This window comes from Psammomys obesus, unplaced genomic scaffold (genome assembly GCF_907164565.1).
Source record: "Psammomys obesus unplaced genomic scaffold, mPsaObe1.curated_primary_1811, whole genome shotgun sequence".
Taxonomy (NCBI): Eukaryota; Metazoa; Chordata; class Mammalia; order Rodentia; family Muridae; genus Psammomys; species Psammomys obesus.
In genome coordinates this window covers 2,600,514-2,625,907 of record NW_026590859.1, presented here as the reverse complement: position 1 = coordinate 2,625,907, position 25,394 = coordinate 2,600,514, and the positions used below count along the sequence as shown (strand labels likewise).

Genomic DNA, 25,394 nt, shown 5'->3' with positions numbered 1-25,394 from the left:
CCAGGTCCACAGTGTGGGTAAAAGTCTTCCTGACGCTCAAGCTTTAACACTTCTGCCAGGGAGCACAATAACCATCCATTGCCCTCCCCCTCCCCCCCAGTCGAGCAGCTTATGGTCAGGCTCACCCTCTCAGAGCCCTTTCTGCATGCCTTGGCCCATCATTTCCCCCTCACACCAGAAGCCAGGGATGCTGAGGAGTGGCGCTATCTTAGCCCAGACAAGCCTGGCCCTTCCAGAACTCTGTATCCTTCCCGTCCGTGGTGGGATGAATGAAAATGGCCCCTGTTGGCCCATAGGGAATGGTACTGTTAGGAGGTGTGGCCTTGTTGGAGGAATTGTGTCACTTGGGGGTGGGCTTTGAGGTCTCAGATGCTCGAGCCAGGTCCAATGTCTCACTCTCTTCCTGCTGTCTGCCAATCCAGATGTAAACTCTTACCTACCTCTCTAGCACCGTGCCTGCCTACATACCGCCATGGTTACCACCATGTTTCCCTCCAGGATGACAGTGGACTGTAAGCCAGCCCCAATTAAGTGCTTTCCTTTGTAAAAGTTGCTGTGGCCATGGTGTCTCTTCACAGCAATAGAAACCCTAACGAAGATGCCATCAGATCCAGGGGCCAACTGTCTCAGAAGATCTTCTTGGACAGAGTTAAAGTCCAAGGTTGGAAAGGAATTGGAAGAATTGTCCTCTTGGGAACTGTGTGGTCTTGGCCTCTTTACATATATATGTCTTAGAGGAGCCATTTGTAAGGCATGAAATGAAGATGAACCTATGACCCAAGACTAGACTTCCAGCCTCCCATCTTGAGCTCTCAAACACTCAAGTGACTTGGTAGACTGTCCTCCATGCAAATATCTTTATAAAACTTATTGTGTGTTGAATTAAATTGAAAGATACCTCAAAAGCTCAGGAAGTTGGGTCAGTTTGAAGCTTTTAACAGTGGAAGCAGAAACCACAGATTAAATCCATTATGTATCTGACATTCTGTCTTAGAAAAAAAAAAAAGTACAAGGGCTCCAACAGGTCACCAATGACCCTAGGAGTGCTTGAACTTAGCCTTAGCCTGGCTGTTAGAATGAGGACCTCCCCGGGGGCCATGAGCAGAGCAGCATTGTGTCCAGGGGTGCTAGGTCGGAGGTCACATCTGCAATGATCTCAAGAATGGAGGGAACAAAGCAGTAAGGCTGTGCCTTCAGGAGAGCGCCCTCTGTCATATAGGTCCTGTGAGGGTGCAGTCTCTTCTCCTAGGACTACCCCCAACACGTTGGCACCAGGTCTGTGGGGAAGCCTACAGATGTTTAAATGGGCCTTGCTAGCTCAGCCTCCATGCCTGGCTACCACACACACATTGTCATTTGTCAGAACTCAAAGTTGAGTCCCAACTCCACACCTCGGTGGCCTTTGTCCATTCAGCCTCTAAATGGCATCAGAGAGATGCTCCTTGATGTGATCTCACCACTTGTCATGGTTCAAGTGATCCCTGTGGTCTCCCAGACCATGGGGTTCCTGAAGTCTTAGAGGAGCATCATGCACTGACCCCTACTCACCTCTGCTCTCCATTCCTCTCCCCCTTCCCTTCCCTTCCCTTCCCTTCCCTTCCCTTCCCTTCCCTTCCCTTCCCTTCCCTTCCCTTCCCTTCCCTTCCCTTCCCTTCCCTTCCCATTGAGTCTCTTCTCTCCCCTCCCTGTCTCCCCTTGCCTCCCTCTCCTCACTCCTCTGTTCATCCTGGTCCCTTTCTGTCCTGCCACTGCCGATACAGAAAGGCCCACAGCATGTGGGGTGTTCCAAACAGAAGCTCATCCCTCCTGACTCTTGGCCAGGCAGGCGGTTCCCAGGACTCTTTCTGTGGAGAGAAGTGGACACAGCCACCCACGGGTCTTGGTAGTTGGCTGAGTCTGGCCTCTGCTGAGCGCCTCTCCTGTGGGGGTGCAGCCCCTGTCCCGGCTTTGTGTTCCAGCTTTGTCCAGGCAGAATGTTTGGGCTGATCTGACTCAGTATCGGTATCCTCTATCCAGACATCTCTCTCCCTTCTCTTCTGTTCTTGAATAGTCATCTTGACTTCTGATGCCATCTGAAGGCGGGTTTGTGGTTTGCCTTTGCCTGTGTTGCACATCGGGGCACATACTGTATGTCAGCATATTGAGCTAGCAAGGCTGATTTGAGCATCTGTAAACCTGGTGCCAGCACGTCAGGGGTAGTCCCAGGAGAGGAGACTTCCTGGCAGGTGTGTCAGGGTATCGGGGTTTCCTCCAACACTGGTTGGTCCATAGGTGCCCAAGCCCTTGACTCTCCTGTGTGGACAGGCTTACCTGCTCCAGCTGGTGCTTCAAGAGCCACAGCTGTGGTTCAGGTGGAGCATGCAGGTGAGCCGGGTGAGGCTCAGAAGGCTCCAGGGACTCAGACACCCAGATGTAAGGAGATGTTACCACATTTCTTCTTGCACTCACTGGATTGCTGTGACTCCCTGTGTCCAAAGGGGGCAGTCTCCTGTCTCACAGTGTTACACCAATGGAGTTGGGCTCATGAAGAGAGAGGGGCTCTGTGAGATGTGACAGGTTTACAGACCCCTGCTACCCAGCATTGTGAGAGGTCAGAGGTCACCTCTGGGTGATAGTGTGAAAATGGGCACTATGACCCGCAGCGCCACTTAGCGATTACATGGGGCTCTGAAACCCGAGACGCGAAGGCTGTCAGTGCACAAAGTCACAGCCTGGCTCCTCAGCTACAAAGTGATCTAACTTCTCTCTCTCACTAAGAGTGGGCGAGGCACTTCATTATCTGCCATCACCCAATCACTGTGATATCCGGGTTCCGGCGGTCAGGGAGAGGACGAGTCTTCTGAGAAGTCTCCCGCTCTGTCTTAGTTTTGAGAGGTGGGAGGGAAAGTCCAGGTTCTGTGAGAGTTTAGCTGCCATTGGAAGGTGTGCGTGGAGATCCTCTGTTTAAACGCTTCAGAAGTGTTCTGAGTGGCGTTGTTAATTAGCCTCTCCCTGATGACTCACTGGCGCAACCTCCGCTCTCATCAGCGTGAGGCAGGGTATGGGCCTGCAGGCCTTCCTGGCAGCTACCGTTCAGCATGTGTCCTGTAACCAAGGGCCCACCCGGGACCGAGGACTCAGCCGGCAGGGGATGAGCCCCTTGCAGCTGGGTTTGACCACCTTAGTTCCTTGAGGAAGTACTTGCCTGTGGGAGTTGTTTCTTTGGTCTGCAGAGCTATTAAAACGCTGGTTAGCAAAATGGTGCAGTGTAGGTTGATGAGTTATAATACTGTGGGCACCATTGTCCCATTCGGCAGTGGCTGAAATGACCTTCTGTCTCCCGATAAGAACCATGCTTGGTAAGTGACATTCCCCAGTGCAGTGGAGTCTGAGGTATACAGGCTTTGTGCTATATTTAGCATGGTGTTAGGCGAGCTTTCAGGGCTTTCTTGCTATAAATAGGGGAATAGGTGTATTTTATAGTCTCCACCTTGAGAGTCACTTTCTGACCTGGGCAGCAGCGGGGCAGGTGGAGATGTGAGAGGCCAAAGCTGGCAGGAAACCTGGAGCTTGAAACCTTGACGTAGTCAAGGCCACCGAGTCGGGCTCATGGGGTGTTGCCTGCAGTGGGGTTCTGACTCCATCCTGTCCAGTGGAGTGAAGTTAGCTGAGGCCCTGTCTATGCCCAGGGTCTTCCCTCTGATGATCCATCTTCCTGCTTGGCATGGCCATTGCTCTCAGTTCACCAGTGAAACAGCGGGCTCATGTGTACAGGGCAGAGCTTCTTAGACTTAGCACACTCCAAGCTGCCTGAAAAGTCCAAGAAAGGACCATCCTGAGCCTTAATTCAGAGACCCAGTAGCTCTGGGATGGGAGCAAATGTCTGCATTCCTCCCAGAGACCTGGGTAATATGGCTCCGCTGGTCCATTTGAACACACACAAGCTAACCTCTTAGAGATGACCTTTCAGTCACTTATCTACAGCATTTATTAAGCTACTAGTGAATGCAGAGGAAGAAGCCCCTAAAATGACTGTAATTTCTGCAAACCAGAGAGTATATGTGAAGAAAAGTACAGGCCAGCATACCGCTGGAAGGCAGATAGATTATAGCCAGGACCCACGGGGCAGGCTCTGGGCGTGAGGGACAGCTATGAACACCGGGAAGTAGAGAAATGATTACTAAGGGTAATTGTGGAACAGGTATTGCTCTGGCATTTGCCTTGCAGAGTCACTGATGTTATCATCACGAACAAGGAAACTCTACTAGTTCCTTTTCTTATCACTTCGACAAAACTCTTGATAAGCAGCAGCTTGGGGAGGAAGGCTTTATCCTGGCTTACAGTTTGAGGGGTTACAGTCCACCATGGTGTGGACACGGTGGCGGCAGGCACCTGAGGCGTCTGTGCCGCACCTGCAGCAAGTGGGGCGGAATATAACTCCTCCCGGTGCTCACCGACCCAGCTCTTCCAGCAACGCTCTCCTGGCTTCCACAGCCTTCCCAAATGGAAGTGTTCAAACATGTGAGTCCATGGGAAACGTTTTCATGTGAATCAGAGATGGCCAGGAAAGGCCACTTCTCCTCAGAGCCCACTATGGTCCCTCGACTGGGTTGCCTCTCAGGACTAGGAACAACACAGCTGAATACTCAGTGTTGGTTGAATTAAAATCCCGGATGGTTTGGTTTCTGAGGCATCATTACCAGGTCCGTAGACAGACAGTCCTGCTGTTAACTACAGCTCAATGCCGAACGGGCCCGGCGTCCTGCCGCAGGTACTTATGGACGTTAGCCTATTTATTAAAATTAAAACTGAGCCAGGTGTGTGATGTAAAGTAGCCATCATGGCACTTGAGAGACTGACCAGGGATCATATGCTCGAGGACAGCCTAATTTATATAGTGCATTTCAGGGTGGCCACAGTAAGCCCCTCTTCTCTCAGTAGTTAGGAACCCCATAATATATGAAGGCGTTTCGAGAGGGCAGTGGCTGCCATAGGCCAGCAGTGGGCCTGAGACTCAGAGGCAGAGCCTCTGTACTCTGTTCTCCTGGGCGACCTCCTCTCCATCAGATGAACCTGCTGGCAGGCAGTGAGCAGTTACTTACTTCTGTCCTCATGACTGCTACTCATTTACGCATAGATACTGAGATTTACAGATAGGATTCTGCCCTTTTCCCAAACTAGAAGGAAAATGTCGATGATTATTAATATTTAATATTGATTTATCTTTTAGCTAAACAGCAGTTGTTCTTAAACCAGCTGTATACCCAAATTCACCACACAGAGACTAGGATTTATGTAATTAACCTAGAGTACAATGCTGGGCAATAGTTACTCCATCCTAAACTTCCAAGCCCGCATAGCGTCCTCCCATTCAGATTTCCTACATTATCCTTGCTTTTTAGTCATATCTTGGGTCCAGTTCATCTCTCCTGGTGTTTCCAGGTCCTCTCCTCTCAGATCTCTCCACCTACTCATTTCTTTCTCCTCCGCTCTGGACCAGGATGTCCCACTCTGTTCTCTCCATTGCTCAGCAGTGGCTGGTTGTTTTATTGGCAACACAGAGAACAAATGGTGGCATGTTTACACAAACTTGAGACAGGTGATGCTTACACTAAGCATCACAATGCACTGTCCAGATTGAAACCAGAGAGCGGGGCAGAGAAGTCAGGATTTGAATGGACAAGGGTAAATGTATACATTCCACAAGAACACCATACCAGCAGGAACAGAAGCAATGTCGGTAGCCAAGACAGAAGACAGCGTTAGCAAAACCAGATGTGGTCTGACTGGTAACTAAACCATAGGCTCAGACACTGGAACACTTTGTTTCCAGTTGGTGGCACTAGTTTGGAGGCTTAAGAGGTGTGGCCATGTCATTGGAGGTGGGGCCATGTCATTGGAGGTATGGCCATGTCATTGGAGGTGTGGCCATGTCATTGGAGGTGGGGCTTTGAAAGTTTATGGCGCTGTTGCTCCAGCCACCATGCCTGCCTACTGTCACGCCTCCCGCCATGATGGGGTTGCCCTCTTATCTGGACCCATGGGCACAAACTCTCCGTTCTTTAAACTGCCTCGGCCACAGTGTGTTATCACCGCAATAGAAAGGTAGCTGGTCCAGAAGAATTACTGTTCTGTGGAGCAGGTTACATGAAGGAGCAAGTCTGGCTCCCAGGCCTCTCTCTCCCCCATCTCCATTCTCTTCATACTCTTCAGCCCTTCTGTATTCAGAAGTGTTTTTCCCCTGATGAGAAGGATGGCGGTTTCATTAAATGAGAAAATTATGTAACAGGAATCTTCTGGGAAAATGAAACGAAGTAAAAATAGGCAGCTATCAGGTGTTCTTGCTGTGTGCTTCCTTATGGTGCTAGGATCCTTGGGGTGGAAGGGTGGCTGAGCTGGGGTGGGGAGAAGAGGCAGGAGGAAGAGGGGGAACAAAGGGGTGCATCATGAAAATTTGCCTCAGCCGGTAAGCAGATCTTCCTTCTGACTGCTGAGAGTTACTCCAGAAGAGGCCATAGGTGACGAGGCCAAGCCTACGGCTCAGAACATAGCATTCATGTCCCCACACTTTGACAACATTTTCTGAAAGAAAACAGGAAGCTAGCATGATACACAGAATACCACAGAGCAGGTCAGGTACCTTAATCCAAAACTGTGTGTTCTCCAACAGTGACCCAACCAGGTGACCAGCCCTGAACTCCCAGCTGACAACTCCCACCCAGTCACATAAAACTCGGCATCCATTTTCTGGGCCCTGTGCTGACATGGGTAGCAGCTAAGGGTTTCCGTCTGTTTCTGATATGGAAGACTGACGATCATTCACACAAACATGAGGATCAGAAGGCAGCAGGCAGGGGCGGACTTGAAGGCACATGTCCCTCGCTTCCTTTACAAAAAGTGAGAGGAGAGGTGCACCTTTCAGCCCCCAGTGGGGGGCAGGTAGTTTTTGCTCCTTTCCTGACCTCAGGCTCCAAGCTTTTCCCTCCCGTGCTTTCCTGTCCTTAGTTTGTTTCCTAAGCCTTAAATTGAAAGGGTGGTTGTGGTGGTGTCTGTGCAGAGGAAGAGGCCTCCTCAGCCAAAGGGCTGTTTATAGCGCCTTACCAGCCTCTGGTGAGGGAAGCGCCAACCCCAGCAGGCCACACATTTATGCCTCATCTGTGAAAAGAGAATCGGGGTGAAGAAAAGGGCGTGGTTGCCGGGGGAAGGGGCGTGGCTGTGCAGGGGTTCCGGGAGGAAGCGCTCTGGTGACCCAATGGCTCCGTGTTCTGAACATGGATGTACTGTGTACCGCAGCACCACGAGCCATGTGCTCCATGGCGGTTGCCCGTGTTCTAGCTATAGAAGGTGTGACAAGGAGCAAAACTAAGCCAAAGGTGTCTGGAATCCATCCCCCGTCTTCACAATGCCGGCTGATATCTACCTATTTCCAAATAAAGTGTGTTTCCCTTTTCAGGGGAAGGAAAACACAATATTTATATACACAACAATATATAAACACACAAGCTGTGCTGAATGTAAGAAACCAGAAGAAAAAGAATACAAAAGAAAAATAGATGAATTAGTATCATCAAAGCTAAACCCTTCTTGCTACAAATGATACTGTAAAGTAGCGAAATGTTATCACATCAGCATGAGGACTTCCGCCTGGCTCCCTGGCACCCGCCTGCTGTGGTAGTGTCTGTAGTTTCCGTGCTAGGAAGGCAGAGACGGGGATCTCTGGGGCTTGGCATCTGTCTAGTCATTTGAGCCAAAACAGTGAGCTCTAGGCTCAGTGAGAGACCCTGTCCCCCAAACAGGCTGGCAAGGTTTCTCTGTAGGTAAAGGCCCCTACTGCACAGCATAAAAACCTGGCATCAGACCCAAGGGTGGGCATGAGGAAGGAGAGAAGTGACCCCAAAGGTTAACTTTTGACTTTCCCACAACCCCTACACAAGATGAAAGCTTTTTACATGTGTAGAGTGATAAGGATGTCAGACGTTGACCTCTGAACCCACGGATGTACACACGCTCATTTGGAAAAAGAAGAAGGAAGAAGTTAAGGTAGCCCGTATGAGGCGTGAAAGTATCTGTAGAACACAGGTGAGCGGAGGAGCATCCAGTGTGTAAAAAGACAAAGCAAACACACAGAAAGTAGACAGAGGTTGAGGGGTTATTTGTCCAGGAGACACTTGGGGGTGCGCCCAGTGGCATCAGCCTTTGTGCGAAGATAGTAAACTCCACATTGAGGCCTCGGTCCACGTTCACTAGGGTGACGGTGTAGTATCATCTCTGTTGCTGTGACAACGGACTTGACAAAGGCCACTTAGAAGAGAAATGGGTTCATCTTGGCCTTCAGACCACAGGCCATCAATGGATGAAGTCAAGGCAAGAGCTTCAGACAGCTGGCTGTGTCGTATCCACAGTCCAGAGCAGAGAGAATGGATGCCCACAAACACGCTCACTGGCTGTGCTAACGTTAATTTCTCTGCTCTTCCACAGCCTTGGCTCCCTGCCTAGGGAATAGTGCTGCCCTCCTTGGACTTCACACAGCAGTTAATTTGATTAAGAACCTCATAGAGACATCCTCACAGGCCAAGCTGACTAGACAGATATGATATCATGTTGTTAGCTTTAGACAGGTCTCACTGTATAGCCCTGGCTGGCCTGGAACTCGCTACACAAGCCAGGTTGTCTTAGAATTCATAAAGATCCACCTCTCTCACCTCATGCTGGGTTAAGGCCACCACACCAACTATTTTTATATTTTAGTTATGTACAGACGTGTGTGTGTGTATGTGTGTGTGTGTGTGTGTGTGTGTGTGCAGCTGCCTGTGGAGATCAGAAGAGGGCACTGGATGCCCTGGGTCTGGAGTTTTGGGATGTTGTGAACAATCCTACAGGAGGGAATGGAACCAGGGTCCTCAGAGAGCGGTGTGCCCTCTGAACTGCTGAGCCGTCTCTCCAGAACCAGGAGGAGCCGCTTCAGAAAACAGCTGGGCGTTGTCAGCAAGTTGAACACAGTCACGTATGACCGCAGTGTCAGTCCCAGCACATGCCAGGTTGAATGACATGTGTGTTCACTCAAATACCCACCCACAAGTGCTCACAGTGCTTCATAAGCACAACAGCCAAAAAGTAAAAAAGGAAAGATGGAATCAGAAATGGCCGTTGGCTGATGCATGGGCAGATGAAGTGTGGGCAGCCCACATGATGGGGCAGCGAGAGGAAGGAAATGCCAGGGATGTGAAGGGAGCTGTCACAGGGACACTCTGTATGGTTACATAAAACGTCTAGCATGTGTGAGTTCGCAGAGACCGGAAGTGAGTGAGTGTGGTAGGGGAGACGGGAGAGCATGGAGAAGGACTGGCAGGATTGCTCTTTTGAAGACACGAGAATGCTCACAAATCTGAAAGCAGGTTTTAAAATGGTGAGTTCTACCCTTCTGAAGAGTGTACCACATGTGTCTTAGGGTTTCTGTTGATGAGCTAAAACACCATGTCCAGCATGGGGACAGCACACACATTGGTCTTCGTTGCCTCCTGCTCCAGACTCTTTGGCTTGAGGTGTGAGGCTCCCTGAGGTCTGGATTCTCTAGCAGGGAGCGCAGCTCCAGCGTGGGCCTTCTCTGAGGGGTTGTGCGCTCCAGAGTTTGGCTCACAGCACTCAGCGCGCTGTTTCTTGTTTGTCTCCAGCTCTTCTGTACGCCACCATCTTTGGGAACGTGACAACCATTTTCCAGCAGATGTACGCCAACACCAACAGGTACCACGAGATGCTCAACAGCGTCCGGGACTTCCTGAAGCTCTACCAGGTGCCCAAAGGGCTGAGCGAGCGCGTCATGGACTACATCGTGTCCACCTGGTCCATGTCCCGAGGCATCGACACAGAGAAGGTGAGGAGGGGGCGGCTCGGCTTTCCCTGGCGGGCAGGGCTCAGGACTCTCGGGGGCACGTGGGTTCCGGGGCTTCTGGTGGCCTCTCTGCTGTCTTTACTGGGGACCAGAAATGAGGAACCATCGTTTAAGCACTCAGAGACACAGCGTGTCTCCTGGAGTGAGGGGAGCAGAGTCCTGCTGTCTCGGGGCTGAAAAAGTGAAGATCCTGGACTGGAGGGCTGTTTCCTTTGCCCCAGGTTCCCAGGTGGACCTGTGCTTGCCAGTCTTGTCTTTAGGCCGCTGACCACCATCATTGGCCCGTGATGGACAGGGTCGGTAATTACCCTGGTGAGAGCGTGCCTGACAGGTGCAGGCAGCACTGACACAAGTCTGTGCAACACAGAGAGATAGTACCCGACCTTCCCACGCCTCCTCTCAGCTCTCACACTTGCGTTCTTCAGGTTCACATCGGTAAAGCATAAAAAGAGCAGTATGGAGGTACAGAGGGCTTGTTTAGGGGTTATCTTTGTTCCCCCACTCCTCCGATTCCACTCCCCTCAGTGTCATGCCCATCTCTCCACTCCGGGCGTGCTGGTGGCAAAAATACCCCTGGACACGTTGAAATCCAGATTGGTCTGGCTTTGGGATCTGCCACCACATTCCTGTCTTCCTCTGTCTCAGCAGCTCTCAACCTGTGGTTTGTGACCCTTTGGGTGGTTGAATGACCCTTACACAGGGGTCACATAAGCGCACCGGAACACACAGATATTTACATGACAGTTCGTAACAGTAGCAAAATTACAGTTACGAAGGAGCAACAAAAGTGATGTTAGGGCTGGGGGTCACCCCCGCACGAGGAGCTGATTAAGGGTCACAGCACAGGAAGGTTGAGAGCCGCTGCTGCACTTGGACAGACACGGGAGCACTGGCAGTCTTAAGGAGATGCGCCGTTCTGTCGACTCCACTCTACAGGCCCATGGCTGTGGGTCTGTCTGGCTGTGAGTCGTGATAAAACCTCCACAGCACCCGCTACCAATCCTGGAGCATGCACTGAGAACAAGCATTTTGCCAGGTGCAGTGGTGCCGACTTGAGGTGGAGGGAGGACAGCTGTGAGTCTCAGGCCAGCCTGGGCTACGTGGCAAACGCGGAAGCAGAAAGACCCAGTGAAAGTTTGCGTGACTGTTGCCCACTGTGCCTGTGTGGCTTCACCCCCGCCTGGGGAAGGTGTGGCCGGAAGCTCTGTTGAAGGGGAAGGAGGACCAGGCCTGGTTCATTGCTTTTGCTTCCCCTGGCCTGGGGGACACCAGGATCTGGACCCCGTTTTCATCTACTTCCAAAATTTGTCCCTTTTCATTATTTTCCGCCTTTTGTCTTTTTAAAACTACATTTTACTGGGTACGTGTGTACGTGCGTGCATGTTTGTATGTTTATGTGTGCTATGTCATGTTCTTCCCTACCATGTGGGTCGGGTTGGAGTCAGGTCCTCAAGCTTGGCTTTAACGCCACTGAGCCATCCATCCCGCAGGCTCTGCCTCTTCTGGATGGAAGGCGTGCTCCGGGAGAAGGCTGAGGCTCACGCTTCCTGGATGGGCAGGGCGTGGGCTGGCTCTGCCTGGCTCCTGGCTCTGCCTGCTCTCTGCCCCAGCTGCGCCCCTTGTCTCTGCCTAGCACTGGCAACAATCCCTGCTGGTGCTGTGGGTTCCTGGCAGCTGATGGGGCAGAAAGAACTTTGATCTCTGCCCTGGAGCTCCTTTTTCCCAGGCACCGGATGGCTCTGTAGATCCCGATCTCTGGGAAAAGCCCTGCCCTGTCCCCGTCCCTTCCGGGATGGGTGGAGGCACTGTGTGGGACACTGTACCATCAGCACTGATTCCCGCCCTGCCCACCTCCTGGAGGGCTTTGGGATCTACCCAGTTCCTGGTCCATGCCCTGGCATCTCACAGTGGAGCCCGGCCTCGGGAAGGAGGAGGAGAGAGCCAACCCTGCAGTCCCCGCTTCCCTCCTCCCCCCAGCACCTACCCAGTGACCTTGAGCACATCATGTGCTGTCCTGCCCCAGGTCCCACGTCACCATCAGGGGCATATTGAAGTAAGAGGACCCTTAAGACCACATGGCCTTGTGGCCTTTGGGCTAGCCATAACCCCCTGGTCCAGGAAAGCTCTGTAGAATGGCTTAAATAAGGGTGCACAAGTGCCCAGGCACCAGACGCTTCGACACCAACAGCATGGGAAAGTTCACACAATCCCACACAGGGAAAGGGAGACTTGGCACAGGAGCTAAGCGTCGTTCAAGTCCACACAGGCGGTACACGCTGAAAGCAGGACGGGGTCCAGAGTCTCAATCTCGAGCTGCAATGCACAGCCCAGCGAGGCCTCTCTATAGCCACAACTCAAGAGTGTCATTTCAAAGCCAGGCAGTGAAGGCAGCAGCCATAGGCATGTGTGTGCCCTCGGGGAGAGGGTGCGGCTCCCTCCCGCCTGCCCGGTGTAGAGTGTGCAGACGAAGGCTATGGAGGTGCCGCACAGCCCAGAGTTGGCCACCGCTCCTCTGCAGCCAGCCTCCCCCCTGCTCCGGCCTCTCCGTGGGCCCTGGAATCAGTGTCCTGAAAATGGAAGCCCTGGCCCAGGCCTCGTTCAGGAGCCTACCTCAGGGAGGCAAATATTTAAATGTGACTCAGCAGGAGAACTAACCTTGCTTCTGCTTTGGGGCACTGTTGGACAAGACACGTGTGTCCCCACCCCTGCGATCCGCACGGAGAAAACCCTTTTGCAGCAGTCTTGTTTGTCACGATCTCTTGGCTTAGGCTTTGTGCCTCCACACTCCTCCACCCGCTCTCCAAGAGAGACACTCACCCCGGCCACCTTACAACCCAGAACAGAAATGCAGGGTCACCAGAGAAGGGTTGTTTCTCAGACATGCAACTTCCCTTAGCTTTAGAGTCAGTGCTGGTCGTCTCTACTGTGCAGGAAAAATGAGGCACGGAGTAGTTAAGGCGCTGGGTTTTCAGTCATGTGACCTCTTCCACTGCTCCATCTTCATGTGCACACCAAAGGTAGGACTGAAGCCATCTGAGGCAAGAACTGAGGGAGGGGCCTGTGGAGAAGCCCCTGAGGCAGAGGCGAGTGGCTGGCGTGAGACAGGAACGGGGCTGGAAGGTTCACAGCATCCCAGGAAGTAGCCGCTGAATGGTCACGCTCTATTCTGCAACCCCTACCTGGGTCACGGAACAGAATGGGAAAAATGATTTTAAAAATAGCCCTGATTTCTCCAGAAAAGTCCCCCAGAAGGAGTCCTGCTGTGTTCCCTGATGCTTTCTGTAGAAAGCTGTGCAGTGGTTTCTTGCTGACACTCCGTCCACAGAAGTGTTTCTTGCTCTGAGAACTATTCTTTGCTCTGAAAATCTGGGAAAATTTTCAGTTATTTAGAGGAATGAGATCCGCATGGCCTGCAGTTCCTCGTGTGTTTTTTGATGGTGCAAGTCAGGGCTGGGGACCCGGCTCAGATGGCAGAGTGGTGGTCTGGCATGTGCGAAGCCTCCTCGTGGCATGGGTGTGGCAGGGATGCTGCAAGTGAAATGGCTTTGCACAACTGCCTGGCGTAGGGTTGGTGAGGCGTTAACTAGGCTCGGATGCCAAGCTACCTGGTGTGAAAGCCCAAATCTGCCATTTCCTGGCCGGAAACTTCGGGGCTTCCCCGTCCTCAGCTTTCTCATCTGAACTGATGTAACTAAAAGCTTTCAAATGTAAAGGCGTGGTTCTCTGTCCTTCATGTCCTCCTCATCGTCCTCAGCAATTGCTGCTACAATTTATTTCTTTTGCTTGTCATTTGCCTTCTTCTGCTAGACAGAAAATTCCATAAGGGAAGGGATCTTTGTCTAGATGTTTTTTAACTACTGGACCTTAGAGCCTAGAATGGTACCTGGAACACCATGGACACTTGGCAAACAAACAAATACTAACCAGATTGGTAACTTGCTGAGCTGTGCCTGGCAGACAGCAAGCATAGTCAGGAAAATGTGACTTTACGTATCTCATTTTTGTAAAGTATATTCATTCTTTGAAGATTAATACGTGTGCATAATATTTTTTATCTTATCTACATTAACTACCTCCTTATAACTGTCTCTGGGCTCCACTAACCTGTCTCTATCAACTTCATGTCTGTTGTTGTCATCATAATTATCATCATCACCACCACCATCATCCATCACCACCACCTTCATCCATCACCACCACCATCATCCATCATCACCACCATCATCATCATCCCACTGAGTCTAACTAGTAATGACCATGTATAAATGGGTGGTGAGGCCATTCCCCAGGGCATGGGCTACCTACCAATGCCGCATCCCAAAGAAAAGTATGTCTCCTTTCCCCAGCATCCGTCAAGTGCCAGTAGCTCCTTGTCTAAGGGTCGGGGTCTCAGGAACCCTCTCACATCTGTGCTGGAATTTTTACTGGCTTGATCGTGGACAGTTCTCATGGAAATGCATCTCCTTGAAGACCATCCTGTATTCACGCCATCAGCAAGCCTGCCTGCTGTATAATCAGAGCACAGAATCTAGTCTGATGTGTTATGTGTTTTGTATCTGTTAACCAAATCTGTGTATTTCCAAATGCCAGAAGAGAGTGTTTAGTACATTCTCAGCATAAACAAATGACAAATATTTAAAGGGGTAGACTGATTGCTTTGTTCATGTATTATGTGCATGTCAAAATGGCGTGCTCTACCCTTATATAAATACAAGTGTGTGTGTGTGTGTGTGTGTGTGTGTGTGTGTAATGATTTCCTTGTTTGTGCTTGTAATCTGAACATGGCTACTTCTTGCTGGCTACACTGAACCAGCCCAGTCCTCGCATCCCTCACCTTTCCTTTTGACTCTTCTGTTGCCACCCAGGGTGAGAGCTCTCTAATCCCACTCTGGATTCTCAGCTGACATCAGTCCACCAGTCTGTGTTCCTGGCCTTGAGGCTCAGTGTTTTCTCTGGGGGGTGTCTTCTAGGCCTCCCCTTGACCTGGTGGACTGTTGCCCAGAACACAGAGCCTTCATGTTCGCTCTCCTGCTGGAATGTTCTATTTCCACAAGGTCCATTTTTGACACATTCTAAAGCTGTCAGTTCAAATGCCATATCCTCAGAGGCCTTTCTTACGCCTGATACACTCCTAGCCCTGATTTCCAGACCTATACCCAGAGCTTTCAGCATAATGTTCTAGAATCCAGGCACTGCCTGTCTTCCCGAGGGCACTCACTCACAGGAGTTCAGTCTGGCCTCGTGGGTGCTGCCCCATGCCTGGGGTACCAAGAGAAGGAGGCTGTGGAATGGACCTCACTCTGTCTCTTCCTTGTCTGACCAGGTCCTGCAGATCTGCCCCAAGGACATGCGAGCTGACATTTGCGTGCACCTGAATCGCAAAGTGTTCAAGGAACACCCCGCCTTCCGGCTGGCCAGCGATGGCTGCCTGCGGGCCTTGGCCATGGAGTTCCAGACGGTGCACTGCGCCCCGGGGGACCTCATCTATCACGCTGGGGAGAGTGTGGACAGCCTCTGCTTCGTGGTCTCGGGCTCCCTGGAGGTGATCCAGGATGACGAGGTGGTGGCCATCCTAGGTACGTGCTGCACTCTTGCTGTCACACCCGGGTCTGTCTTAGCCACTGACGCCTCGTTTAACCAGAGGTCGCTCCTTGGGCGGGCTCACCTCCAGCACCCCTCATCCGTCCAGCAGATGTTGGAGTGCCCATTTAGACCAACTGACGATTAAGGCATTGGGGTCGTCTTCTCAAAGGGGGCTGCAGGCTACTGGGAGAGATGAACAAATAATCGTGTGGAACATATCAGAAGGGCCATCTGATTCAGGATTCAAGTAGGAAGGCGTCTTGGATAAAATGATACCTAAGAAGAAGCCAAAAAATTGAAAACGAGTTAGCACAGAGCAGGGTGAAAACTGGAATCCAAAAAGAGATGGGTCAGCCCATGTGACGGAGACAGGCGTGGTTCACGAAGGTGATGTGGGTGTCGGGAGTATGGGAAGGGTCATAGTGGGAGAGGCAGCCTGTGCTGGACCATAGGCTCCAGGGACCACATTAAAGGATGTAGATTTTGCTTGGTCAGGGAGGAGGGTGAGCAGTGGTGAACCGAGAGCGGGGAAGGGACACTGTCAGGTTTGAAGGACAGCAGGTGGACTTTGATCGCAGTGGTCGGGGAAGCAGGTTAGAGACGGGCTATCCAGGTGTTTAGTGAACTAAGGAGAGGGCGGATGAAGAGAAGAGCATCACTGTGAGGCATGTGCAAAGGAGAACCAAAAGGATCCAGAGAGAGTTTGCTGTTGGGAGAGGGAGGGGTCCCTGGGGATGATAGCATTTCTCATGTGAGAACAGGGAGACTATTGAGCACACACAGAAACTAGAATCATGGGAGGAAGAACAGGGACAAGATGGCATCTGGGAGGCTGACCGTCAGTGGCCTTGGGGAAACTTTCTGAGACAGCTGTGGGGGAGCTCCTCAATGGACACGTTTGTAAGGGACAGACGAGCAGTCACCAGCCGAGCCACCACGTGTGGGCCTCTGCTTGGAGCCCAGTACTGTGCAGATGGATCCTCCTTCAGCCCTCACAGTAGTCCTGGGAAATGAGGAAATGAATGTCTTCGCAGTGGCTGAGACCCCTGGAGTCCCACCTAGCAACCTCTGACTTCTCTCTGGCCTGTACCAGTCTTTTTCCTCCCTATTCTGCCCAGCATTCAGACTGGCGGAATGCCAGGGTCCTGTGCGCACTGTGGGTGGGTGTTTAGGTTGAGTGTGTGATCGACGTCTCAGAAACCAGAGGAGGCTGAGATGTAGTTACAGCAACGTCCGAGTGAGGAGGTCAGCATGTGGAGGTGGATGAAATCTTCACAGATATTTTGTTCCTGTCTGATTTGGCAGTACCTGCGACACGGCTTCCTTGTTCCTGGGGCCCCTTGATGACTTGGCCCCTTGCTGCATTGTGCTCAGGGTAACCCAGGGTGGTTCCCAGTCCTTCAGCACCTGCTGGAAAATGGTGAGCGAGCCTGTTGACTCTGGGTCCGGCTAGTGTGTCCTGCCCACTGGGTACCGTGGTGCCCGGCAGCTTAGTCCTTGCTGTCCCTCACTCCCTCCTCTCAGAGAAGTGAGGTTGTGGGCCAGACACTGGAACGGTGAAGACATTGCTGGAGGGTATCTGAAGGAGGGGTTCTTACCTCTGCCTTTAAATTCGCCAGGATTCTTGCACAGCTAAGAACCACTGTGGAGCAATCCTTTGAATTGGATTTAAGGTAACCCTTTTCCTGCAAGCATCTTACACGGTTTCTGCTTAGATCACTCATTATTTGCCCTTCCAGGAAATGCACTGTGAGGCTCAGCACTGTCTGCCTCTGTAGTCCTGATGAGGAATTTTTAATGCCCTGTCACAGACACCCGAACTGTAGGGGGATGGCCTGGAGGGGAAATGAGAAGGGCAAAGACCATGCCTGCCCCCTGCCCCCATACAAAGGCTTCTGACAAGGCAGCAGCCTCATAGCCTGGCTGATTTGACTGGTAACTGTTTCTCCAAATCTAGCCCTCTGGGCATCCTGCCTGCTCCAGTTAGTGGTGTGGTTGGGCTTCAAAGATAGCTCAGCAGCTTTAGATTAGAAGTGTTAGTTGTTCTCAAGATGTCCAGGCTAGAAAAAGCCTTCTCGATGCTTCTCAAGAGCCGGCTTGGGACCCCAAAGTAGGTCCAGGCTCCAGATCATAAGTAACTGGCCAAGAAACTCTTGCTCTATAAAAGGATATGACAAGTTCTTTGAGTCAACCTGTCCTCTGGGCTGAGAGGCACACAGCATTCCAAGCTCTTTGTTCCTGGGAAACGTACACTTGGGCCTTTTAAAACATTTATTTCTCCTTAGAATAACTTTCGCTTGTTGCACTGCAGTCTACTTCCACAGACGGTTTGAGCATCACATGGGCCTAGACCTCCGTTGTCCTCTGTTGCCCGTTCATTTATTCTCACCCAGAGTTGTTGAACAGGTGCTGTCACTAGCAGAGTGCTGCAGCAGAGCAAACCTCACCCCAGCCCTGAGCTGAACCCGGAGCCATCCTGCAGACGCTGCCGTTCTGCATGGTGACGGCCGATGTTCTGTACAGTGATGGCTGCCGTTCTGCACGGTGACCGTTATGAGGAAAGGAAGGTGCTTCTCTGGAGCCTGCGGGACAAGTAGCGACTGGGCAGTGCTATGTGCCGGTGCTCCGCTAAGGAAGGGAAGTATGCCAGTGCTCCAGCAGGAGGCTGTGGGCCACTGCCCAGGCCCTCGGCCCCTGGTCCCCCTTACAGTCCACTCACTTACAGCCTGCTGATTCGGTTCCTCCCTCCGATCCCGCAACCACCCTCTGTTCAACGTTAGTGCAGAATCCAAGAACAAGGAGAAGGGTCAGTATTCGTGACTGTGTGGGCACGTAGCATGGGCCCAAAATAGAATCCCTCCTCACAAAAACTTTGCAGACTTCCTGTGCAGCAGCCACAGTGTAAAATGCTGATTGCCGAGTGGCGAGCACAGGGTGACATGGAAAGCTCAGCACTCGCCCCACTTAGGAAATCTGCTAGAGGTCTGTTCTCTCTCACTAACGAAGTCTGACTTCGTAGATCGGTTTCTGGAGACAATCAAAGGTTGCAATTAGGAAGTGTGGTCCCACGAGCCATGGCAGCCTCTCTGACTGAAAGCACACCGTCCTGTGAGCAGTACTCATGGTGGCATTCTCTTACGATCCTTCCTCTGCCTTAACTTTGCTATGACATCCTCCTTATTTCCCTCCGTAATTCTCTTAGAAATAGCCTACTGGCTTCTCAAGTTTAAGTCTTTTTGCTTTTCATATGTGCATTTTTTCCTTCCATTCATTTATTTATAATGTATAAGTATAAATTATAATTTCCTTAAATTCATTTATTTATAATTTAAGCCATTCCTCTTCTTTCATTAAACCCCTCGCTCTTGTCACTTCTCCTGTCAAACGCCCCCTTCGTGGCCTTTAACCATTGCTGTTACATGTGAACAAACGAACCTATAGAAATACAACCTGCTGCGCTCGCTCAGTGATGCCTGCCCACATGCATTTCTTGGTATTTGATAACCAATCAATGGCTCATTCCTGGCAAAGACGAATTCCCCCTCTCTCAGCAGTTACTAGTTGCCTGTAGCTCTTTATTTTTTATTTTTTGGAGAATGTCGTAAGTGAGCTCTGTATCTGCATCACTCTCTCCTGCCACAGTTCACGATCACTTCCTTATCATTACTGTCCATAGATAGAGGAGCACCTGCGTGTCCAGTCCAAGGAGTCTGATCACCCTTGCTGGTCTGTACACACGTCCAGGGCTGACCTGGGGCTGCTCAGCCTGTGGCATGTGCGGCTTACTCACCAGAGCTGCATGTTTGGTTTTGCTTGTTTTGTGTGTGGTGGGAGGCATGTTTGGTGGCGTGCCTGTAGGTCAGAGCTGTTCTGTCCCTCACCATGGGTCCTCTTGGTGGTCCAGCCCAGGCTGCCAGACTTGGTCACATGCTCCTCCATTCACCCACACATCTCCTTGTCTCTCCTTAGAGTCTTAAGGGAAATTGTCTTTCAACGCAGTGGAATGAACGGGGACACACACTGGTTTCTGCCAACTGTTGTGCTGGCATCTGCATTTAGTTACACTGCTGCTCTGTGACCAGAGAGCTACAGCCTAGAGCCCCAGTGGGGCGCAGACATGCTAATCATCGCCCTGCATTTCTGTCTCACGGCTGCAGTATTTGGAGGATCTCCTTTCACTGGGCTTAAATCCATTGTATGGGTTTTGCATCTCAATACTTAATTTACATTTTTAAATTAGTTTAATCTCTCACATATTACAACTCAACCACAGTTTCCTGGTTCTCCCTCTGGCTCCCACCTCTTCCATCACCCCCTCTCCCTCTATCCACTCCTCCTCGGTTTGTTTCCCTTCAGAAAAGGGCAGGCTCCCCCAAGGATATTAACTAAATGTGGCAATATCCAGTTGCAATAAAGTTACGTTCCTCCCCTCGTATTAAGGCTGGATGCGACAACCCACAGTAGGAGGACAAGTGTCCCCAAAGCACGCAAAAGCATCAAACAGCCATTGCTCCCTCTGATAAGAGCGGCACAAAACTACCAAGTTTCACAACGGTAACAGCCACAGAGTGCCTAGTTTCGAGGCTGCTCCCTGATTGTTGCTTCACTCTCAGTGAGCCCCTGTGGGGCTGAGATTGTTGAGTCTGTGGTTTTTCTTGTGGTGTCCTTGACGCTCCTGTAATCCTGAGAGGCTGGTGACAAGGAGCGCCCACAGGGCGTATGTGGGTTTCCCTGGGAGGCAAAACAGGGCAGATATGGGGGGTGGGAAGAAGATGGAGAGCCAGAGACTGGGACAGACAGTGGAACTGGAGGGAAATTCTGGGACAAGGTAGGAACCTAGTGCAATGAGAACTCCCAGGAATCTATTAGGGTGACCCCAGCTAAGATTCCTGGTGATGGGTGATGCAGAGCCTGACTCGGCCAGCTCTGTCACCAGCCAGGACTCCCAGTGCAGGGCTTGGGACACCAACCCAACCACACAACCTTCAGCTTAATTTACAGTTTCATCATGGATTGTCCTGTTTGTTTTGTTTTGTAATTCTAATAGGCAAGACAGAAGACTTCCAGCCAGGCTGTATCTCTTAGCAAGAAGGAGACACAATTGTGGCCTCAAAGGAGTTTCCCTAAACTGGCTGCATCTTTGAGGCCTCCTCCCAGGCTCCACTAAGCCTGTGAACTGTACTACTTACCTCATGTCTAAGCCTCAGGCCCTTTGACCCTGTCTCTCTGGCATCAGGCACATAGCCCTGCAAGGTACCCAGAGGCTGTTTACCAATTGGAATGGAGTTCAGAGCAGGCAGAGGGGCTGGAGAGGGAGTTTGTCTGTGATGCCAGGGGTCCCTGGGTAGCCATACTGCAAAATAAATAAGCAGAGAAATGAGCGAATAATAACAACAGCACAGGCTGACAAAGCAGTGCCTCATGACCCAGGGTAAGCACCTGGACACCCTCCTGTAGGGGTGAGGGGTCCACACGGAGTCTTTGACAGGGAGTGGCATAAAAATGTTGATTCCAAATGTGCAGAGGCATGGAGAGGAGCCAGGAGGGATGCCTGGAGGAAAGGGGGGGGGGCTGGACAGTGGGTGGGAAGGGAAGCTCAGAGGCAGCAGAGCAGTGCTGACCGGTGTGGGGGGAGGAGAGCTGGAGTGTGAGCAGGGCTGAGGGAAGAAGAAAAGGAAGACTGGAAGAGCAGAGGAGATGGGCACAGAACTGCTTGCAGCTGCACAGTTCAGTCTCTGATGGCCCTGAGTCTGCTCCAGGACAGGCTTGGGAAAGGCCAGGGCAGGCACCATCTTTTCTCAGCCCTGTCCCCTCGACTGCCACCTGAGGATGGCTTGGAGGTCCTCTCTAAGCCAGCAGGTTAGCGCTTGCTCACAGAGCAACTTTGAGAGGTGCCTTCCACAGCTGCTGAGCTGGAAGGCCACCCTGCTTCTGTCTGGATGAGGAGCTGCTCTGAGCCGCTGTTCTAGGTTGGATATTTAGCAGCGTCTGCCGTCCTAGCAGATCGCAGTGGTGTTCTCCTAGGGGCACAGAGAAAGCCTTTGTCTTGGAGGACGGTTGTGTTGAACTGAGACAAATACTTAGTGACAGCCAGCACAGGTGACTCATTAGCCCTCCTGGAGCAAGTAAACATTCACAGAGGAGGCAGAGCCAAACTGAGTTTGGGAGGCCCCTAGGAGTGTGATAGGCTGGGCTTCTAGAGGCGCTGGGGGCGTGTGCGTGGAGCTGGGGGGCGTGTGCGTGGCGCTGAGGGGCGTGTGCGTGGCGCTGGGGGGGTGCGTGGCGCTGGCCTGCGGGCTCCCTAAGGTCAGGGTTTCCTGCGTCAGCCTGCGTGAGGCTTTGCTACGCTGCAGCGTGTCAGGACCACCAAGCTTTGTCATTTCACCTGTGCTTTCAGACTATCTCACCTGTGGAGTAGAGGGAGGTGCTGAGCATGGAGAAGGAAATGAGACAGGAGCCCCTAGGCAGGGGCCTCTTAAGAACTTCGCTTCAACCACCTGAAGTTGCTCAGTTTTTTACATTTTTGAACCCACCAATGCATAGGAAAATCTCCCTAGTGATTGACAGACAAGGCCAGTGAGGTCTCTTCCTTGATGGTGGCTGGGAAGATGGAGTTGGAAGCAGTCAGATGAGGTTGGGCATGGGTCAGCCATGGGGAGGGGCCTTTGTGGTGGGTCCCCAAATCCTGCACCTGAGCTGGAACCAAGAGCCCCAAAAGACAGTGGTAAGATACAGGACCTGCGAGATCCAGCAAGGCTGGCAAGGATGGCACCGTGTCGTCATGAGAAATCAGACACTGGCAAGTGACATATGACATCATTAGGGAGAAACATCATTAGAGAGAGATGTGGAAACTGTTAGGTCACTGTGGCTCATGACAGAGACAGGGAGTGTTATGGTACACTCAGAAAAAAATAGAGAAGGCCCGCCAGGGACATTTGAATTACATAAAAACAATGAATAATTATTAGCATGGGCTTTCTCCAAAGATTGTGTAAGACAGAATTTGAGGGAAATTATTCACTCATTAGAATTCAGTTCTAACTGGATATCCATATTTTTATTTGCAAAATCTGCCAAACTTAGTTGGGAGGTGCAGGTTGGCAAGCCCTCAGGAAGAGGGGTACCTGGTTAGTTTTTGGTCAGCTAGACACAGCCAGAGTTACCAGGGAGAGGGACCTCAGCTGAGAAAAGGCCTGCAAGCAAGTCTAGGGGTCATTAACGTGGGGGGGCAGCCCAGGGGAAGTGGTCCTGGATGTGTTTAGCCAGCCCTGAAAGCCACGAGAGCAAGCCAGTAAGCAGTGTTGCTCCCTGGCCTCTGCTTCCGTTCCTGCTTCTGTCCCCTGCCTGCAGCAACTGCCCTGAATCCCACTTCCCCCCACCACGCCCCCCAGTTAGACTGGGAACACATGGAAACATGAGTAAGATAAAGCATTTCCTAGATAAAGCATTTCCTCTGCAAAGCTGGTTTGGATCAGTGTTTTACAGAAAACAAGCTAGGCTAGAGAGACTGTCACGTTGTAAACGTTAATACTAGAATGGAGAAGGGAAAAGTGGAGGCTAGAGGGGCATTCTGACATCTGGGAAGAGGGAGAGAAAGAAGTACGAACACTGAGACACTAAGTGGGAAGAAGAGGCCTGGATGAAGGAAGTGCCAGGCTTCCACTGGATGTCTGTCTAGAGGCCCCAGGCTAGTAAACCGAGGTTCAGCCAGCACTGCTTGGAAAGGTGGGTCTGGAGCCGGGATGTGAACATGGGTCAGAAAGGCAGGTCTCACAGTAGAATTTTGAGGGTTAAAAAAAGAAATATAAACTAGAAGAGAGAAAGGAAAGCCAATTGCAAAACTTAGGAGCCTTTTCTTAAATAACCAAGCATTTGAGGGCACATTTAGAGAAATGGGGTGTAGCCATTCAGAATGCTCATAAAGAGTTTTAAATGGTGTTGGAAATTCTTGTGAGAAGTAAACTATTATTTGACCATGCTGTGACTGATCCCAGTGATGTGGAGAGAAGCTTTCAGAGCTGGTGTCCAGGGCATCCTCTCCAGCAAGCAGGGTTGGTGTCCTGTTCGTGAGGCAGAAGGAGACACTCATTCTCTTTCAGGATCTGTCTGGCTTTCAGGCTCTCTCTCCAAGAGTGCATGCTGGTCTGTAGAGATGGCTTGGGCGGTAAAGTACTTGTGTAAGCATGAGAGCCTGCCTGTGATCCTAGAGCTGAAGAGGTGAGGACAGGAGGACGCTGAGCCTTCCAGTCAGGGGCTGCAGGCTCCAGGTGGCTCTGTCTCAAAAAACGAGGCAGAAAGCAATAGAGGAATACACTAGACGTGACCTCTGGTCTCTGCGACATGCAAACACATATGCGTGCATACGTATGTCCTCATATACCAAACACACACACACACACACACAAATAAATAAACACATGATATTTTCAAGATGGTAGTTTACAATGTTTTTCAAGTCTGTCTGGAGAAAGCCAGCGCCAGTTGACGTTCCCAGACACTGCTAGGATATAATTTTTAAACACGATTATTTTTAAAAGGATGCCTTGGCAGCGGCCCTTCTGCCTTTTTACTGTCAAGTCAGGAGAAAATGGCATGTCTCTGCATGAGCCATCACCCCTCCCCCAACTGCCCTTGGCCAGACAAAGAGGACCTTTGCTTATCTGACAACAGCCTCAACAAGATAAATGCTCTGTAGTTTGGAGATAGAGAAGCTTGCCAGGGTCCCTGGGGGCCAGGGCAAGAGAAGCCGCCTGTGCTGCTCTTCCCTCTCTGTGGGGCATCCCTGTGGTGGGCCCAGCGCACAGTTGCGTCTTTGCCCGTGCTCAGCGTCTGTGGGGAGCTGTGCTCAAGGGTCCCTAGACCCTAACCAAGTGTCAGCATTCACCTGGCTGCCCCATCAGCCAGTTATGCTAAGTCTACGCTCCTGGAGCCGTGATATGAATCGCCTAGAACTCCAAAACACGAAGCGTTTCTGTCAGGTGATGCCCACGTCATGTGACTGAGAGAGGGTGGTGATCTTTTCTAATTCTACTTCTGCTTACGCAATTTTAAAAAATTGGTTGCAGTCCCTGAAGACATGGGAAGTTAGATAAACTATAATTGATCTTTCTAAATGAAATTCCTGTAACTGCATTGTCCAGGCAAAGGACTCAGTTACCTCAAGTCAGTTAGGGCAATTCTAAGATACAGAGATACTTTACTGGTATGTAAAATGTTTCAAATACTGTAAGTAAAGAAAGTATAGTGAACGCTGTGTATGTGGTAACATTAGCTACATAAAAATGCTTAGAAAAAAGATGGAAGACAAGCCAAGATCTCAACAAAAGTTTCCTGGGTGGTGACCATCACTTTATAATTTCCCACAATGCACTTTTCTTCCTTTATAATCAGGGAAAACGAAGAAAGTTTTAAGTTCCCATCTTCAAGGACCCTGTAACATCCGCCAGCTCCTATGGAGTCCCAGGGTCTGTGAGCTTGTGGGTATGCCCCTCAGCTAACATAATTTTATCTAACGGCTGCTGCGGCGAGCAGACGCTGGTCTGAGCTCTGCTCTCACTGAACCCTTTAGTGGTCAGGGATGCAGCCTTCTTCACACTCAGCGTCACTGCGTGAGGAAGGCTGGGACTCATGGGCGAAGCTGCGTGCTTTTATCTTAGGGTGCTCTCGTCTTCCACACCCCTCCTTCTGCCCGCTGTTCCCTCTCAGAGGGCAACTCCTAACATGCATCGTTTTTATTTCATGTTTGTAAATTTGCCTGTAGACTTTCATCTTAGCAGAAAGCAGAATCACAGGGAACTGTGGGAGCATTTCTGAGCAGGTCAGGAAGTCGGGCTGACAAGGCGGCTGCTGACACTTGGGTTCTGGTGCCTGTCACCTGCCTAAGTCATCCAGCCCAGGGCATCTCTGGCCTCTCATCTCCCCACTCTGTCTCTCACCCGCC

General features: G+C 51.1%; 1 protein-coding gene across 1 annotated transcript in view; it reads left to right on the top strand.

Annotated features, from left to right (window-relative positions):
- Nucleotides 1-25,394, top strand: part of Kcnh1 (potassium voltage-gated channel subfamily H member 1) — a 265,929-nt gene that overhangs the window by 177,162 nt on the left and 63,373 nt on the right. Inside the window, exons 9-10 of the mRNA XM_055609189.1 lie at nt 9,651-9,850; nt 15,192-15,444. Coding sequence (XP_055465164.1) covers nt 9,651-9,850; nt 15,192-15,444 — 453 coding nt within the window. The remainder of the gene's footprint in view (nt 1-9,650; nt 9,851-15,191; nt 15,445-25,394) is intronic.